The sequence below is a fragment of the Eucyclogobius newberryi genome, unplaced genomic scaffold (genome assembly GCF_026437365.1).
Source record: "Eucyclogobius newberryi isolate DKJ021-1_F unplaced genomic scaffold, fEucNew1.0.hap1 SCAF_7, whole genome shotgun sequence".
NCBI lineage: Eukaryota > Metazoa > Chordata > Actinopteri > Gobiiformes > Gobiidae > Eucyclogobius > Eucyclogobius newberryi.
In genome coordinates this window covers 41,207,384-41,222,770 of record NW_027316389.1, presented here as the reverse complement: position 1 = coordinate 41,222,770, position 15,387 = coordinate 41,207,384, and the positions used below count along the sequence as shown (strand labels likewise).

The 15,387-nt window shown below is 48.9% G+C and overlaps 2 protein-coding genes and 22 non-coding genes across 24 annotated transcripts; 14 read left to right on the top strand and 10 right to left on the bottom strand.

Annotated features, from left to right (window-relative positions):
• Nucleotides 1-171: 171 nt before the first annotated feature.
• Nucleotides 172-244, bottom strand: trnav-cac (transfer RNA valine (anticodon CAC)). The gene has a single exon. It is a non-coding gene; the product is annotated as a tRNA-Val (tRNA).
• Nucleotides 245-325: 81 nt separating this feature from the next.
• On the bottom strand, nt 326-397 carry trnad-guc (transfer RNA aspartic acid (anticodon GUC)). Its single transcript has one exon. It is a non-coding gene; the product is annotated as a tRNA-Asp (tRNA).
• Nucleotides 398-599: 202 nt separating this feature from the next.
• trnav-aac (transfer RNA valine (anticodon AAC)) lies at nt 600-672 on the bottom strand. The gene has a single exon. It is a non-coding gene; the product is annotated as a tRNA-Val (tRNA).
• Nucleotides 673-806: 134 nt separating this feature from the next.
• Nucleotides 807-919, top strand: LOC140349818 (U5 spliceosomal RNA). Its single transcript, XR_011924734.1, has one exon. It is a non-coding gene; the product is annotated as a U5 spliceosomal RNA (small nuclear RNA).
• Nucleotides 920-1,207: 288 nt separating this feature from the next.
• On the top strand, nt 1,208-1,373 carry LOC140350290 (U1 spliceosomal RNA). Its single transcript, XR_011925151.1, has one exon. It is a non-coding gene; the product is annotated as a U1 spliceosomal RNA (small nuclear RNA).
• A 164-nt stretch (nt 1,374-1,537) lies between these two features.
• Nucleotides 1,538-1,729, top strand: LOC140349667 (U2 spliceosomal RNA). Its single transcript, XR_011924589.1, has one exon. It is a non-coding gene; the product is annotated as a U2 spliceosomal RNA (small nuclear RNA).
• A 415-nt stretch (nt 1,730-2,144) lies between these two features.
• Nucleotides 2,145-2,217, bottom strand: trnav-cac (transfer RNA valine (anticodon CAC)). The gene has a single exon. It is a non-coding gene; the product is annotated as a tRNA-Val (tRNA).
• Nucleotides 2,218-2,298: 81 nt separating this feature from the next.
• Nucleotides 2,299-2,370, bottom strand: trnad-guc (transfer RNA aspartic acid (anticodon GUC)). The gene has a single exon. It is a non-coding gene; the product is annotated as a tRNA-Asp (tRNA).
• A 410-nt stretch (nt 2,371-2,780) lies between these two features.
• Nucleotides 2,781-2,894, top strand: LOC140349750 (U5 spliceosomal RNA). The gene has a single exon (XR_011924668.1). It is a non-coding gene; the product is annotated as a U5 spliceosomal RNA (small nuclear RNA).
• A 291-nt stretch (nt 2,895-3,185) lies between these two features.
• On the top strand, nt 3,186-3,351 carry LOC140350288 (U1 spliceosomal RNA). The gene has a single exon (XR_011925150.1). It is a non-coding gene; the product is annotated as a U1 spliceosomal RNA (small nuclear RNA).
• A 165-nt stretch (nt 3,352-3,516) lies between these two features.
• Nucleotides 3,517-3,708, top strand: LOC140349666 (U2 spliceosomal RNA). The gene has a single exon (XR_011924588.1). It is a non-coding gene; the product is annotated as a U2 spliceosomal RNA (small nuclear RNA).
• Nucleotides 3,709-4,123: 415 nt separating this feature from the next.
• trnav-cac (transfer RNA valine (anticodon CAC)) lies at nt 4,124-4,196 on the bottom strand. Its single transcript has one exon. It is a non-coding gene; the product is annotated as a tRNA-Val (tRNA).
• Nucleotides 4,197-4,277: 81 nt separating this feature from the next.
• On the bottom strand, nt 4,278-4,349 carry trnad-guc (transfer RNA aspartic acid (anticodon GUC)). Its single transcript has one exon. It is a non-coding gene; the product is annotated as a tRNA-Asp (tRNA).
• A 409-nt stretch (nt 4,350-4,758) lies between these two features.
• LOC140349749 (U5 spliceosomal RNA) lies at nt 4,759-4,872 on the top strand. Its single transcript, XR_011924667.1, has one exon. It is a non-coding gene; the product is annotated as a U5 spliceosomal RNA (small nuclear RNA).
• Nucleotides 4,873-5,159: 287 nt separating this feature from the next.
• On the top strand, nt 5,160-5,325 carry LOC140350287 (U1 spliceosomal RNA). The gene has a single exon (XR_011925149.1). It is a non-coding gene; the product is annotated as a U1 spliceosomal RNA (small nuclear RNA).
• Nucleotides 5,326-5,490: 165 nt separating this feature from the next.
• LOC140349741 (U2 spliceosomal RNA) lies at nt 5,491-5,681 on the top strand. The gene has a single exon (XR_011924661.1). It is a non-coding gene; the product is annotated as a U2 spliceosomal RNA (small nuclear RNA).
• A 569-nt stretch (nt 5,682-6,250) lies between these two features.
• Nucleotides 6,251-6,322, bottom strand: trnad-guc (transfer RNA aspartic acid (anticodon GUC)). The gene has a single exon. It is a non-coding gene; the product is annotated as a tRNA-Asp (tRNA).
• A 204-nt stretch (nt 6,323-6,526) lies between these two features.
• On the bottom strand, nt 6,527-6,599 carry trnav-aac (transfer RNA valine (anticodon AAC)). Its single transcript has one exon. It is a non-coding gene; the product is annotated as a tRNA-Val (tRNA).
• Nucleotides 6,600-6,733: 134 nt separating this feature from the next.
• Nucleotides 6,734-6,847, top strand: LOC140349748 (U5 spliceosomal RNA). The gene has a single exon (XR_011924666.1). It is a non-coding gene; the product is annotated as a U5 spliceosomal RNA (small nuclear RNA).
• A 287-nt stretch (nt 6,848-7,134) lies between these two features.
• Nucleotides 7,135-7,300, top strand: LOC140350285 (U1 spliceosomal RNA). Its single transcript, XR_011925147.1, has one exon. It is a non-coding gene; the product is annotated as a U1 spliceosomal RNA (small nuclear RNA).
• A 165-nt stretch (nt 7,301-7,465) lies between these two features.
• LOC140349665 (U2 spliceosomal RNA) lies at nt 7,466-7,657 on the top strand. Its single transcript, XR_011924587.1, has one exon. It is a non-coding gene; the product is annotated as a U2 spliceosomal RNA (small nuclear RNA).
• Nucleotides 7,658-8,072: 415 nt separating this feature from the next.
• trnav-cac (transfer RNA valine (anticodon CAC)) lies at nt 8,073-8,145 on the bottom strand. Its single transcript has one exon. It is a non-coding gene; the product is annotated as a tRNA-Val (tRNA).
• Nucleotides 8,146-9,240: 1,095 nt separating this feature from the next.
• LOC140349072 (uncharacterized) lies at nt 9,241-10,206 on the top strand. Its single transcript, XM_072435288.1, has 2 exons — nt 9,241-9,724; nt 9,836-10,206. The coding sequence occupies exons 1-2, from the start codon at nt 9,281-9,283 to the stop codon at nt 10,034-10,036; spliced, it is 645 nt and encodes a 214-aa protein (XP_072291389.1). The 5' UTR covers nt 9,241-9,280; the 3' UTR covers nt 10,037-10,206.
• A 67-nt stretch (nt 10,207-10,273) lies between these two features.
• Nucleotides 10,274-12,650, top strand: LOC140348530 (uncharacterized). Its single transcript, XM_072434458.1, has 5 exons — nt 10,274-10,340; nt 10,421-10,498; nt 10,582-10,647; nt 10,854-11,970; nt 12,110-12,650. Exons 1-5 carry the CDS (start codon nt 10,274-10,276, stop codon nt 12,312-12,314), a joined length of 1,533 nt encoding a protein of 510 aa, XP_072290559.1. The 3' UTR covers nt 12,315-12,650.
• Nucleotides 12,651-15,387: the final 2,737 nt, after the last annotated feature.

Below are 15,387 nucleotides of genomic sequence, written 5' to 3'. Positions count from 1 at the left end.
CCCATTCCACGTAAACCCTTGTGCAAAATAGGCCACCTTTGGAATTTGAGTGGCCCCTTTGTGGAGTACAGTACATGTGACTAGTTGTTTTTTTTTTTTTTGGGGGGGGGGTCAAACGCAACACCGACTTTCAAACCCATCCTCGACAAGTAAAGTCTTCGCATGAGGGCGTGCTTCTGCCCGGTTTCGAGCCGGGGACCTTTTGCGTGTGAGGCAAACGTGATAACCGCTACACTACAGAAGCGATAGTGTAGCGCAGGTACGTTGGTGGGACAAGTCCTCAGCGTCAGTGCAACGCTTTCGTGCTGGGTAAAACGCACTTTCTCTCCCCGTCTGGGAATCGAACCCAGGTCTTCCGCGTGACAAGCGGAGATACTGTCCACTATACTAACGAGGACATATGGGGCTGCAGGGGGGCCCCTTTTTTTTTTTTTTTTTTTTGGGGCGTGTGTGTCGGTGTCTTTTTCCCCCGATCTCTGTGATGAAAAGTTTGAAGGACTACGCCGACAATTCCTCCGCTCCTCCCTCTTTTCTAGGAATAAACCATCGAGTTTGGAATGAACCGTGTTAAAGATTGAAGCAAACATAAAAGGAGGCTTTGTTTCTGCCCGGTTTCGAGCCGAGGACCTTTCGCGCGTTAGGCGAACGTGATAACCGCTACACTACAGAAACGACGTGCGAGCCTGTCGTGTCCCTTTTGCCGCGCGACCGCCGATGCAAATGAGCGCGTGAACAGAAGTACACTGCCCGTGATGAAGCCCCGTGTGCCCTCAAGTACTGGACGCCGTGTGGCGCTGCAACGTGGCACTCTTGTTTCTCTTCAGAGCGTATAAATCTTTCGCCTTTTACTAAAGATTTCCGTGGAGAGGGACAACAAGAGATCTTTCCAAGTTTTTGATGCCCTGCTTCAATGCGGGGCTTTTCTACCTATGTCTAAAGCAAGCAAGCGGTCATCCTCCAAGAGCAAAGGTTGTGTCTTGTCGGCCTTTAAACATGCCCTTGCGTACCCTCCGTTTGGCATCCCGTGTTCAAGAACTTTAAAAGTAAAAAAGAGTGCTTAGAACGCACAGACTTGCGTGTGTATCGCTGCCGTTTAACCTGGGGCTCAATCGTCGGGTGGAAGCTGGTCCATGCAAATGGCCGGAAGGACCATGCTGCCACATTGCCTCTTCCAGGGACTGGGCCTTGGCTCGGAGCGGAGCAACTCATACTTACCTGGCAGGGGCGACACCATGATCAGGAAGGTGGTTCACCCAGGGCGAGGCTCGTCCATTGCACAAACAGGATGTGCTGACCCCTGTGAATTCCCCAAATGTGGGAATCTCAACTGCATAATTTCTGGTAGTGGGGGACTGCGTTCGCGCTCTCCCCTCTTGTTTTTTGTCAGAGGAAAAAAAAAAAACCCAAAGGGTCGTTTCCATGTACGCCGCTCGCGCTCCGGCCCCTCCGCCGGGCGCTTTGCGCGGGCGCCGCTTTGGACCGTTGACGGGAGGGTCAGCGTGGGGAGAGCTCACTGCTCCCCGAACCCATTGTGGGCATCGCTTCTCGGCCTTTTGGCTAAGATCAAGTGTAGTATCTGTTCTTATCAGTTTAATATCTGATACGTCCCCTACCCGGGGACCGTATATTAAATTGATTTTTGGACCAGGGAGATGGAATTTGGGGCTTGCTCCGTCCACTCCACGCATCGGCTCGGTATTGCAGTACCTCCGAGAACGGTGCACCTCCTCTCTCAGGTTAAAAAAAGTCATTCAGTTTGTTTTCGCCGTCACGTTACATGCAAATGTGCCATCATACCCTCATGTTAAACGCTTCCTTGCCGTTTGTCTGCTCCGGAAGTGGACAAAAATTCTCGGAGACGTTTTGAGTGGAAGGGCTGGATATTTCAAATCTCCCGCCAAAAGCCCTGACTGGAGAAGAGGGGGAGGGAAGGTGAAGTATCTGTTCCTAAACCCAACCCCCTTGGGAGGTAGCCCATTCCACGTAAACCCTTGTGCAAAATAGGCCACCTTTGGAATTTGAGTGGCCCCTTTGTGGAGTACAGTACATGTGACTAGTTGTTTTGTTTTTTTTTGGGGGGGGGGTCAAACGCAACACCGACTTTCAAACCCATCCTCGACAAGTAAAGTCTTCGCATGAGGGCGTGCTTCTGCCCGGTTTCGAGCCGGGGACCTTTTGCGTGTGAGGCAAACGTGATAACCGCTACACTACAGAAGCGATAGTGTAGCGCAGGTACGTTGGTGGGACAAGTCCTCAGCGTCAGTGCAACGCTTTCGTGCTGGGTAAAAAGCACTTTATCTCCCCGTCTGGGAATCGAACCCAGGTCTTCCGCGTGACAAGCGGAGATACTGTCCACTATACTAACGAGGACATATGGGGCTGCAGGGGGGCCCCCTTTTTTTTTTTTTTTTTTTGGGGCGTGTGTGTCGGTGTCTTTTTTCCCCCGATCTCTGTGATGAAAAGTTTGAAGGACTACGCCGACAATTCCTCCGCTCCTCCCTCTTTTCTAGGAATAAACCATCGAGTTTGGAATGAACCGTGTTAAAGATTGAAGCAAACATAAAAGGAGGCTTTGTTTCTGCCCGGTTTCGAGCCGAGGACCTTTCGCACGTTAGGCGAACGTGATAACCGCTACACTACAGAAACGACGTGCGAGCCTGTCGTGTCCCTTTTGCCGCGCGACCGCCGATGCAAATGAGCGCGTGAACAGAAGTACACTGCCCGTGATGAAGCCCCGTGTGCCCTCAAGTACTGGACGCCGTGTGGCGCTGCAACGTGGCACTCTTGTTTCTCTTCAGAGCGTATAAATCTTTCGCCTTTTACTAAAGATTTCCGTGGAGAGGGACAACAAGAGATCTTTCCAATTTTTTGATGCCCTGCTTCAATGCGGGGCTTTTCTACCTATGTCTAAAGCAAGCAAGCAAGCGGTCATCCTCCAAGAGCAAAGGTTGTGTCTTGTCGGCCTTTAAACATGCCCTTGCGTACCCTCCGTTTGGCATCCCGTGTTCAAGAACTTTAAAAGTAAAAAAGAGTGCTTAGAACGCACAGACTTGCGTGTGTATCGCTGCCGTTTAACCTGGGGCTCAATCGTCGGGTGGAAGCTGGTCCATGCAAATGGCCGGAAGGACCATGCTGCCACATTGCCTCTTCCAGGGCCTGGGCCTTGGCTCGGAGCGGAGCAACTCATACTTACCTGGCAGGGGCGACACCATGATCAGGAAGGTGGTTCACCCAGGGCGAGGCTCGTCCATTGCACAAACAGGATGTGCTGACCCCTGTGAATTCCCCAAATGTGGGAATCTCAACTGCATAATTTCTGGTAGTGGGGGACTGCGTTCGCGCTCTCCCCTCTTGTTTTTTGTCAGAGGAAAAAAAAAAAAACCCAAAGGGTCGTTTCCATGTACGCCGCTCGCGCTCCGGCCCCTCCGCCGGGCGCTTTGCGCGGGCGCCGCTTTGGACCGTTGACGGGAGGGTCAGCGTGGGGAGAGCTCACTGCTCCCCGAACCCATTGTGGGCATCGCTTCTCGGCCTTTTGGCTAAGATCAAGTGTAGTATCTGTTCTTATCAGTTTAATATCTGATACGTCCCCTACCCGGGGACCGTATATTAAATTGATTTTTGGACCAGGGAGATGGAATTTGGGGCTTGCTCCGTCCACTCCACGCATCGGCTCGGTATTGCAGTACCTCCGAGAACGGTGCACCTCCTCTCTCAGGTTAAAAAAAGTCATTCAGTTTGTTTTCGCCGTCACGTTACATGCAAATGTGCCATCATACCCTCATGTTAAACGCTTCCTTGCCGTTTGTCTGCTCCGGAAGTGGACAAAAATTCTCGGAGACGTTTTGAGTGGAAGGGCTGGATATTTCAAATCTCCCGCCAAAAGCCCTGACTGGAGAAGAGGGGGAGGGAAGGTGAAGTATCTGTTCCTAAACCCAACCCCCTTGGGAGGTAGCCCATTCCACGTAAACCCTTGTGCAAAATAGGCCACCTTTGGAATTTGAGTGGCCCCTTTGTGGAGTACAGTACATGTGACTAGTTGTTTTGTTTTTTTTTGGGGGGGGGGTCAAACGCAACACCGACTTTCAAACCCATCCTCGACAAGTAAAGTCTTCGCATGAGGGCGTGCTTCTGCCCGGTTTCGAGCCGGGGACCTTTTGCGTGTGAGGCAAACGTGATAACCGCTACACTACAGAAGCGATAGTGTAGCGCAGGTACGTTGGTGGGACAAGTCCTCAGCATCAGTGCAACGCTTTCGTGCTGGGTAAAACGCACTTTCTCTCCCCGTCTGGGAATCGAACCCAGGTCTTCCGCGTGACAAGCGGAGATACTGTCCACTATACTAACGAGGACATATGGGGCTGCAGGGGGGCCCCTTTTTTTTTTTTTTTTTTTTGGGGCGTGTGTGTCGGTGTCTTTTCCCCCCGATCTCTGTGATGAAAAGTTTGAAGGACTACGCCGACAATTCCTCCGCTCCTCCCTCTTTTCTAGGAATAAACCATCGAGTTTGGAATGAACCGTGTTAAAGATTGAAGCAAACATAAAAGGAGGCTTTGTTTCTGCCCGGTTTCGAGCCGAGGACCTTTCGCGCATTAGGCGAACGTGATAACCGCTACACTACAGAAACGACGTGCGAGCCTGTCGTGTCCCTTTTGCCGCGCGACCGCCGATGCAAATGAGCGCGTGAACAGAAGTACACTGCCCGTGATGAAGCCCCGTGTGCCCTCAAGTACTGGACGCCGTGTGGCGCTGCAACGTGGCACTCTTGTTTCTCTTCAGAGCGTATAAATCTTTCGCCTTTTACTAAAGATTTCCGTGGAGAGGGACAACAAGAGATCTTTCCAATTTTTTGATGCCCTGCTTCAATGCGGGGCTTTTCTACCTATGTCTAAAGCAAGCAAGCGGTCATCCTCCAAGAGCAAAGGTTGTGTCTTGTCGGCCTTTAAACATGCCCTTGCGTACCCTCCGTTTGGCATCCCGTGTTCAAGAACTTTAAAAGTAAAAAAGAGTGCTTAGAACGCACAGACTTGCGTGTGTATCGCTGCCGTTTAACCTGGGGCTCAATCGTCGGGTGGAAGCTGGTCCATGCAAATGGCCGGAAGGACCATGCTGCCACATTGCCTCTTCCAGGGCCTGGGCCTTGGCTCGAAGCGGGGCAACTCATACTTACCTGGCAGGGGCGACACCATGATCAGGAAGGTGGTTCACCCAGGGCGAGGCTCGTCCATTGCACAAACAGGATGTGCTGACCCCTGTGAATTCCCCAAATGTGGGAATCTCAACTGCATAATTTCTGGTAGTGGGGGACTGCGTTCGCGCTCTCCCCTCTTGTTTTTTGTCAGAGGAAAAAAAAAAAAACCCAAAGGGTCGTTTCCATGTACGCCGCTCGCGCTCCGGCCCCTCCGCCGGGTGCTTTGCGCGGGCGCCGCTTTGGACCGTTGACGGGAGGGTCAGCGTGGGGAGAGCTCACTGCTCCCCGAACCCATTGTGGGCATCGCTTCTCGGCCTTCTGGCTAAGATCAAGTGTAGTATCTGTTCTTATCAGTTTAATATCTGATACGTCCCCTACCTGGGGACCGTATATTAAATTGATTTTTGGACCAGGGAGATGGAATCTGGGCTTGCTCCGTCCACTCCACGCATTGGCTCGGTATTGCAGTACCTCCGAGAACGGTGCACCTCCTCTCTCAGGTTAAAAAAAGTCATTCAGTTTGTTTTCGCTGTCACGTTACATGCAAATGTGCCATCATACCCTCATGTTAAACGCTTCCTTGCCGTTTGTCTGCTCCGGAAGTGGACAAAAATTCTCGGAGACGTTTTGAGTGGAAGGGCTGGATATTTCAAATCTCCCGCCAAAAGCCCTGACTGGAGAAGAGGGGGAGGGAAGGTGAAGTATCTGTTCCTAAACCCAACCCCCTTGGGAGGTAGCCCATTCCACGTAAACCCTTGTGCAAAATAGGCCACCTTTGGAATTTGAGTGGCCCCTTTGTGGAGTACAGTACATGTGACTAGTTGTTTTGTTTTTTTTTGGGGGGGGGGTCAAACGCAACACCGACTTTCAAACCCATCCTCGACAAGTAAAGTCTTCGCATGAGGGCGTGCTTCTGCCCGGTTTCGAGCCGGGGACCTTTTGCGTGTGAGGCAAATGTGATAACCGCTACACTACAGAAGCGATAGTGTAGCGCAGGTACGTTGGTGGGACAAGTCCTCAGCGTCAGTGCAACGCTTTCGTGCTGGGTAAAACGCACTTTCTCTCCCCGTCTGGGAATCGAACCCAGGTCTTCCGCGTGACAAGCGGAGATACTGTCCACTATACTAACGAGGACATATGGGGCTGCAGGGGGGGCCCCTTTTTTTTTTTTTTTTTTTTTGGGGCGTGTGTGTCGGTGTCTTTTCCCCCCGATCTCTGTGATGAAAAGTTTGAAGGACTACGCCGACAATTCCTCCGCTCCTCCCTCTTTTCTAGGAATAAACCATCGAGTTTGGAATGAACCGTGTTAAAGATTGAAGCAAACATAAAAGGAGGCTTTGTTTCTGCCCGGTTTCGAGCCGAGGACCTTTCGCGTGTTAGGCGAACGTGATAACCGCTACACTACAGAAACGACGTGCGAGCCTGTCGCGTCCCTTTTGCCGCGCGACCGCCGATGCAAATGAGCGCGTGAACAGAAGTACACTGCCCGTGATGAAGCCCCGTGTGCCCTCAAGTACTGGACGCCGTGTGGCGCTGCAACGTGGCACTCTTGTTTCTCTTCAGAGCGTATAAATCTTTCGCCTTTTACTAAAGATTTCCGTGGAGAGGGACAACAAGAGATCTTTCCAATTTTTTGATGCCCTGCTTCAATGCGGGGCTTTTCTACCTATGTCTAAAGCAAGCAAGCGGTCATCCTCCAAGAGCAAAGGTTGTGTCTTGTCGGTCTTTAAACATGCCCTTGCGTACCCTCCGTTTGGCATCCCGTGTTCAAGAACTTTAAAAGTAAAAAAGAGTGCTTAGAACGCACAGACTTGCGTGTGTATCGCTGCCGTTTAACCTGGGGCTCAATCGTCGGGTGGAAGCTGGTCCATGCAAATGGCCGGAAGGACCGTGCTGCCACATTGCCTCTTCCAGGGCCTGGGCCTTGGCTCGGAGCGGGGCAACTCATACTTACCTGGCAGGGGCGACACCATGATCAGGAAGGTGGTTCACCCAGGGCGAGGCTCGTCCATTGCACAAACAGGATGTGCTGACCCCTGTGAATTCCCCAAATGTGGGAATCTCAACTGCATAATTTCTGGTAGTGGGGGACTGCGTTCGCGCTCTCCCCTCTTGTTTTTTGTCAGAGGAAAAAAAAAAAAACCCAAAGGGTCGTTTCCATGTACGCCGCTCGCGCTCCGGCCCCTCCGCCGGGCGCTTTGCGCGGGCGCCGCTTTGGACCGTTGACGGGAGGGTCAGCGTGGGGAGAGCTCACTGCTCCCCGAACCCATTGTGGGCATCGCTTCTCGGCCTTTTGGCTAAGATCAAGTGTAGTATCTGTTCTTATCAGTTTAATATCTGATACGTCCCCTACCCGGGGACCGTATATTAAATTGATTTTTGGACCAGGGAGATGGAATTTGGGGCTTGCTCCGTCCACTCCACGCATCGGCTCGGTATTGCAGTACCTCCGAGAACGGTGCACCTCCTCTCTCAGGTTAAAAAAAGTCATTCAGTTTGTTTTCGCCGTCACGTTACATGCAAATGTGCCATCATACCCTCATGTTAAACGCTTCCTTGCCGTTTGTCTGCTCCGGAAGTGGACAAAAATTCTCGGAGACGTTTTGAGTGGAAGGGCTGGATATTTCAAATCTCCCGCCAAAAGCCCTGACTGGAGAAGAGGGGGAGGGAAGGTGAAGTATCTGTTCCTAAACCCAACCCCCTTGGGAGGTAGCCCATTCCACGTAAACCCTTGTGCAAAATAGGCCACCTTTGGAATTTGAGTGGCCCCTTTGTGGAGTACAGTACATGTGACTAGTTGTTTTGTTTTTTTTTGGGGGGGGGGTCAAACGCAACACCGACTTTCAAACCCATCCTCGACAAGTAAAGTCTTCGCATGAGGGCGTGCTTCTGCCCGGTTTCGAGCCGGGGACCTTTTGCGTGTGAGGCAAACGTGATAACCGCTACACTACAGAAGCGATAGTGTAGCGCAGGTACGTTGGTGGGACAAGTCCTCAGCGTCAGTGCAACGCTTTCGTGCTGGGTAAAACGCACTTTCTCTCCCCGTCTGGGAATCGAACCCAGGCCTCCCGCGCGGCCGCCGTGGATTCTTTAGCTAAACAGCCCTAAACAGAATCCCATTCATTTCCTATGGTAGTGCTAAACCACTACGGATGTAATATACTTTTGGCCAGCGGCGGCGCTGTGGCGGGAGCGCGCCATGTTTGAATGCAGAGTGACGTCATTCATTCAATGCCTCAAACTACACACGGTGAGTATCTGCGCTCCTCCTTTTTGCAAAGTTTTCACTTTCTTTTGGACATTTTACTGCCCCAGAACACTCGTATTTTGTGGCATTTATAACGGGCATTTGTGGACGTTTTCAAGTAAAGTTCGTCTTGTGTTTTAACACTTTTGAAACTGTGTTTTTAGTCACGTAAAGTCACTGCTACTTCCATGTCTCTGTTGAACAACTAACGCGACTTTTCTGTCAGTTTTGTGTGATATTCAGCCCTGTTAAGTTAAACTTTATTACATTTAAAGGTTTGCAGTTGTGTAGTTTTATATAAGGTGCAATATTACGTGATCTGCGTGTTGTGTTGTCTCTTATACGTGCTTAAAAGGTCACCATTCATCAGACCTAGTAGGTGTGATGAGATAAGAGATCCTTTGTCTGTCCCACAATGGGGGAAGAGTCTTAACTTAGTTTCAAGCTTCCATGCAACGTTTTTATATTGTCTTTACTGTACCTTTTGTGTACTATAAGCTATGAGTTTTGCATTTATTTTGCCTGAGCTGCAGTTAGTTTGTCCTTTATTGCTGGAATTGTTATACACAGTGCATACACATTTGCAATCAAAATGTAATTAATTTTCATGAGCACAAATATGACATAGGTAAGGTAGAGGACACCTAGCAACCAGACTGTAAACAAGAGCCAAAATCCATATGAATGACACAACAATAATGCCGTAAAACACCTTTGTTTAAACGGTCAGAAAAGTGTGTGAGTTAAGTAAAAACTATGATATATATTATGAAAGTACTGTAATTTGCGTGTGTAATTTGTTGTGTTTCTAAACATAGTTTTCGGTTTCTTTCGTTGCAGAGAAAATGAGGAAGACTGTTTTTTTTCCTGGCCGAGTCAGTGTGGTCTTCCGCAAGGGCCCAGTGGGATTCCTGCGGCAGGACCCTTCTGAGGAGGCCAGGAGGATTAAGGACGACCCGTCCATGAGGGACCGCAGTGCCCCAGTGAAGGAGGAGGATGTGAGGCAGAACGCTCTCACTGTGGTGCGGCTGAGAGGAGGAGATGCCTCAGACCCTGCTGAGGTTCTGGGGGAATACCGGCTCCAGTTTGGAAAATATAAGGGGAAGCACTTCCGGTGGCTCCTGGAGAATGATGTGGGCTACACATTGTACCTCATCCAGAGCCACCAGAAAGAGGAGGCTGCAGGAGTATTGCAGGCAGAGCGGCATAGCAAGGACAGTCTTCAGTCCTTCCTGCGCTATGCCCTCAGCTTTCAGGAGATCAGCTCTCTCCTCCAATACGAGGCACAGGTAAAACCCTTCACCCATCTGTACATTAGCCTCTACTTTGTAATAATGCAGTTTTAACTGTTTAAATCTGTTCTGTAAGCCTACAAATAAAATGTATTGTTATTATTACAGAAACGACCACCTGTGCCTCGTCCTGCAGCAGAGGAGGAGGAGCTGGTTGGTTTTGGTGCCCGTGCCAAGAGCACCTGGAGAGAGGTCTGGGAGAGCAGGCATGATGGCTACGCAGCCTTCATTCTCAAGTTGTTCTTGACCCTGTTCCGGTCCTGTTCTGCTTTTGTTCTTTCATGTGTGTTCTCCCAAAAGTCCTTGTGACTATGAATTGATACATCTGCGATGAGGGTAAGTGATATTTTTACTATGCATGGTGTTCAATATGAATGACTGAGTGATTAATTGTATATTTGACGTGAGTGCCTCCTCTGCTCGTTTAAACTAATATTGCTAAATAAAACAACTATATGAAATTATGGGCAGTAGAAACACAAGTCAAATGTAAGTGTGCGTTCTTACTAACATGCAATTACAAAATGTAGCTAAATATGACTCATTATGATTCTTCTTCTCTCACATGCAGCTGCACAGTCCAAACAGACTGTTCTGGAGGAATCAGAAGAAGGTGAGAGCTTTTTCGTGTTGCTTATTCACTGTAAGATCAAAATTGGTCAAATGTATCACACATTTCTTTCCTCTCTTCAGCTGCTGCAGATGTGCTGCCCATCACGCCTCCAGTGCCACTTCCAGAGGAGCTGATGTTTCTCCTGCCCGAGTCTGGACGTACTTCCGCTGCAGGTCTGATATTGTGACACATTTGATAGAGATTTTAATGGAATAATCTAAACTCATATTTTTGTGTTTAGATGTTTCAGATGCAGCTCCACCCACACATTCTCCACCTGATGCTCCAGATGAACAGAGATCTCAAAGTGAGTAAGATCCAAGTGTGTTCTGTGTTTGTCAAATTACAATAAGTAGCTCCTAAACATGATGCAAGAATCTGTACATTCTGTTGTTTTCCTGTGACAATCAGCCAGTGCAGTGGGTTTAAAGTTGTGTCATTGATTGCATTTTATGTGCACACAAAAAGGTTGTGTTAATGCCTATAACTAAAACATCCTGTTTTGTTCACTAGGCCCTCCACCAGTTCAGCCCGCAGCTGCCATCAACAGGCCTCCTCCCCCGTTGCTACCCTTCCTTGAGCAGGAGCTCAGCCGATGGGGCTGCTCCCACCAGCAGAAGACGTGGATGAAGCTGGAGCTGGAGTCCATGGGTCTGTGGCCAGGTTCCCGTCCTGTTAGCAACCCAATGAAGACATTTTCTCTGTGGCGCCTACCACCTCAGCCCGAGCTCATTGACAGTGTCCACATTCTGCCCTCCCCCAAGTATTTTCAGCTGCATCCTTTTTTCATCTGGAAGCCTGAGAGTGACTACTTGATGGGGCGGGTAAAGAACAACTATTCCCTGCCATGCTCTGGAGACTGTGCTCAGCCATATGTGGTCTCCGCTGGTGTGGGCAGACCGCGGTTGATTGTGGGCCTCACCGGGCAGTACTACTTACTGTCGTCCAGGCTGTGCTGCAAGAGGTGCCGTAGGCGGTGGTACGCTGACAACCCTCTCTGGCTGGACAAACTCCCCAAGAGATTTACCAACATGTTGCCAGCACTACTGACCTACAAAAAGGCCGTCTGCAAATCAGTTCTGGATGAGCTGAGGCGGACTGGAAAATCCCCCACAGATATGGCCAATCAGATTACAGAGTTGCTGCATCTTAAATATGAGCGGGCCAACCTGGCCTATCTCCTCTGCTGCCAGAATGTGATGGATGGTGAGGCAGGAGCCTATGGCCAGAAGACCATCACGCAGTTTTTGCGCAAGCCTGAGACCAAACCAGAACCTTTTGGGGGTTACAGTGACCCTGATGGCTGGAATGGTGTCTCTGTATCCTCCCACTACCTCATCGACTGTCTGCTGCATGAGTTCCAGCACCAGAAGGACACCATACAGAGGTTGATGCAGGGGACATTTGGACAGGCTCTGCGCTCAGACCACACCCGCAAAGTGGCCAGGAAAGTCACATTCTCATCTGGGGCCATGTCATCGTACGCCGTGATGAACGAGAACTGGATGATCCTGTCGTGGGTCATGGTGCAGTCTGAGGCGGATAAAAGTCTGCGGCCGATGTATTCGGGGCTCTCAACCCGCTACAGCAGTGCTGGCATTGAGAAGGCCTGCTTTCATTGGGTTGACAGGTAACTAAGTGAACATCATCATTTATTGTAGAAACACAATAATGCATAATGACCTAACTCCCATAAAAATATTTTATATTATCTATTAATTCCATACTTGTTGCCATTTTATAATAGTCATTTTTCACTTTGCCCTTAGGGATTGCTGTGCAGCTTTCAGAGTGGCCGGGTCTGTGGCAGGAGAACATCTGAGCTGGGAGGCATGGAGAACAACAGATGCCACTGTTGCTGAGGTCACCACTGGGAACCAGTTAAATACATGTGCATCAAGATCACAGTACAACAACGGCATCATCATAAAGCTGGACTTGTTTCACTGTATGAGACGGTTCCTCCGTGAGTGAGCTTCAGAACACCACCCGCTCTATAGCTCCTTTGCACAGTTTCTCTCTGCTGCATTCTCTGTGGTGGACCAGGAAGACCTGCAGAGGCTGAAGGACGTGTACGTCTTCTGTGGCATACAGCCTGCTACTCCCACCAAGCAGCACATTCGCCAGCACTGCAGGATTAAGATTCCTCAACCCAGCGAGCTCGTCCAGAGAGTGGAGGGGGTTTTCCAGCACTTCCACCTGACCACAGATCCCAATGGGGTCCCTCTGTTCAAGCCCTCCATGCTGCAGTGTTGGAGGATCCAGCGAGTCCACATCCTGCGTGGCTGCCTCAGTGATCCTGAGGTAGAGGGGGGCATACTGCCATGGAGGGACTCTGCAGCTCAACCATGTTCCGGGTGAAGGTGCCAAAGTCCCTGTCTGGATCCCCATCAGAGGCACGTCTCAGCAGGAGGGCTACCACTTTCACCAGGCCCAGTGGGTGACAGGTACACAAGTGTCCCCAGAGTTGTTCCAGGCCCAGGGCCTTACAGGAGTGTGTCGCTGGAACTTCAAGCGCCTGGTGGACCTGAAACAGCCCGGTGTGTGTCTTCCGTCTGTTTTTGACCCTGCACTGATACAGGCCCTGAACACTGTGTCCAAGCGTGTTCTGGGAGAGGAAAAGTATCCTGCTTTGCGTCTTTCAGCAGAAGACACGGGGGAGAGGTTTGGGCTTGAATATGCCGAACCAGAGTGTCATCCTGTCCCTTTAGACTGGGATAAACAAAAGAGCAGGAAGGACACTGAGGACACTAGCACTCAATCTGCTGCAGCACCAGAGTCAGCCCCACCATCTTCTGTTGCTCCAACCAGGCCCTTCACTTTCCCTCCTCACCATGCTACGCCCACTGTCACCCCCACTGTCACCCCCACCATCTCTGCTGCTGCTGGCGATTCTGACACTGCTACAGACATTTTTTCAAGGATGGAGCCCCAGATAAAGTCAGGTAAAAGATTCAAACCTTTCCCCATGTGATTTTTCTGTTTGTTTACAGACACTGATCTATTGTTCTTTATTTGATTATGCCCAGAACCCACACATTTGCCCATCAGGTCGTCTCCATCTAGTGCCCGGACTGGACCTGTGAAGACAGGAGGGAGGGTCTTTGTGTTGGACCACAGGCGCTGGCCCGCTCCCATGAAGACTGCAATTGATGATCTGCTTAATAAGCACAGAGGACAGAAGGACATGCTCAAGCTTGTGGATCAGGAGTATGCCACTCTTGTCCACAGCTCCTGCACAGATCCTAACAGCATGCTACACCCGACCACAAAACTACATATCTCACAATACATAAAACATCTCTGCAAATTATTAAACACATCATCATCGCTCAACATCAGCCTGGAAAAGCTGGAGCAAACCCAGACACTTTGGCAGTCTCTCACAGCAGGCAGTACCACCACAACTGTGCCTGTCGTCACCATGACACCTGCAGCAGTTAATCCTCCTCCTGCAGCCACCTCGTCTATTTCTCAGGACGCCCTTGAGAAAATTGTGCAGAGTGTTGTGGAGAAGCAGCAGCAGCAGCAGCAGCAGCAGCAGCAGACACCAGCAGCCCTGAAAAAACCCCACACAAAAAAATGCCTGTCTTGTGGCCAGCCAAAATCGAAGTATGAGGGAGATGGCAGCGCCGTTCATGACTTTTACCAGCAAGGGCCAGTCAGATATTTTTACTGCTCCACCAAAGTTTTCACCAGCTATAAAGCTGAGGGTCTGACTGAGCCCAGGATGCTCTTTAAGGACTTTGTGGACACAGAGTTCTTCCAGAGGGAGCTGGAGGCCACAAGACAGAGAGTGGAGGAAAGGAACCAGCTGAAGAGGAAGAGAGAGGAGTCACCTGTCCCAGGCAGAAAGTGCAGGTTCTGCAAACTGGAGCTGAAGCAGGGCCCACACAGTCCTCACATCCACACAAGCTTCCCCGGACTGTCAGGGAAGTACATTTACTGCCCTGCTAAAGTTTTCTCCTTCTTCAGAGATCAGGGGATGGAGAAGGAGATGAGCTGGAAGGAGTTCCAGGAATCTCCCTTTTACGAGAAGGAGAAGGAGAGATGGGGAAGGAAATGATTAAAGCCCTGTATATTGATGTAAATAGAATGTATATTTGAATGTAAATAGAATGTATACTTGAATGTAAATAGAATGTATATTGAATGTAAATAGAATGCATATTTGAATGTAAATAGAATGTATACTTGAATGTAAATAGAATGTATATTGAATGTAAATAGAATGCATATTTGAACGTATATTAAATGTAAATAGAATGTATATTGAATGTACTGTAACTATATCTGGCATTTTTCTTGTAAATAGTTATTCTTAAAAGTATACATGTTTTGTACTTTATTTCCAATATAATAATACAACAATATTCTATAAATGATTGCGATATCATAACATAAATATAAGTAACTGGTTTTATTTCTCTGCAGAACATAAACTGAACACAGTAGTACAGTTCAGTGCTGCAGAGTTAGAGATGTGATAGTAAACTAAACACCTGGAGGTTTCTGACCCACTCCAAGTTTATTTATTTATGCAGAAGGTGTGACGTGGGTAAATCTCTTAAGGTGAAGCAGAAATCACTTTTTGTGATCAATTTGTGATTTTATTAATATTGTAAATCAGTCCCAGCAGCTGCATGTGAGTCCTTCTCATGATCTGACCTTTTAACAAGTGCAAACTGACACACCAACTCATAAACTTTATACATTTAATGTTTGAACTCATAAACTTTATACATTTAATGTTTGAACTCATAAACTTTATACATTTAATGTTTGAACTCATAAACTTTATACATTTAAAGTTTGAACTCATAAACTTTATACATTTAATGTTTGAACTCATAAACTTTATACATTTAATGTTTGAACTCATAAACTTTATACATTTAAAGTTTGAACTCATAAACTTTATACATTTAAAGTTTTGATCCTTTGAAACGTTCCTCTTCTTCTGGGCACAGCAGGAATTGAACTCTGGTCTCTTGAGATGAATTTGTCAATGAACACGAATCTCTGCATTCTGATTGGTTGGCCTTCA

Excerpts from the sequence above, each read along its gene's own strand:
- LOC140349072 (XM_072435288.1), top strand. The coding sequence starts at position 9,281 with ATGAGGAAGACTGTTTTTTTTCCTGGCCGAGTCAGTGTGGTCTTCCGC. Across the intron at positions 9,725-9,835 it reads TCCTCCAATACGAGGCACAG|AAACGACCACCTGTGCCTCG; the intron begins GTAAAACCCTTC and ends TTATTATTACAG.
- LOC140348530 (XM_072434458.1), top strand. The coding sequence starts at position 10,274 with ATGATTCTTCTTCTCTCACATGCAGCTGCACAGTCCAAACAGACTGTT. Across the intron at positions 10,341-10,420 it reads TCTGGAGGAATCAGAAGAAG|CTGCTGCAGATGTGCTGCCC; the intron begins GTGAGAGCTTTT and ends TCCTCTCTTCAG. Across the intron at positions 10,499-10,581 it reads TCTCCTGCCCGAGTCTGGAC|ATGTTTCAGATGCAGCTCCA; the intron begins GTACTTCCGCTG and ends TTTTGTGTTTAG.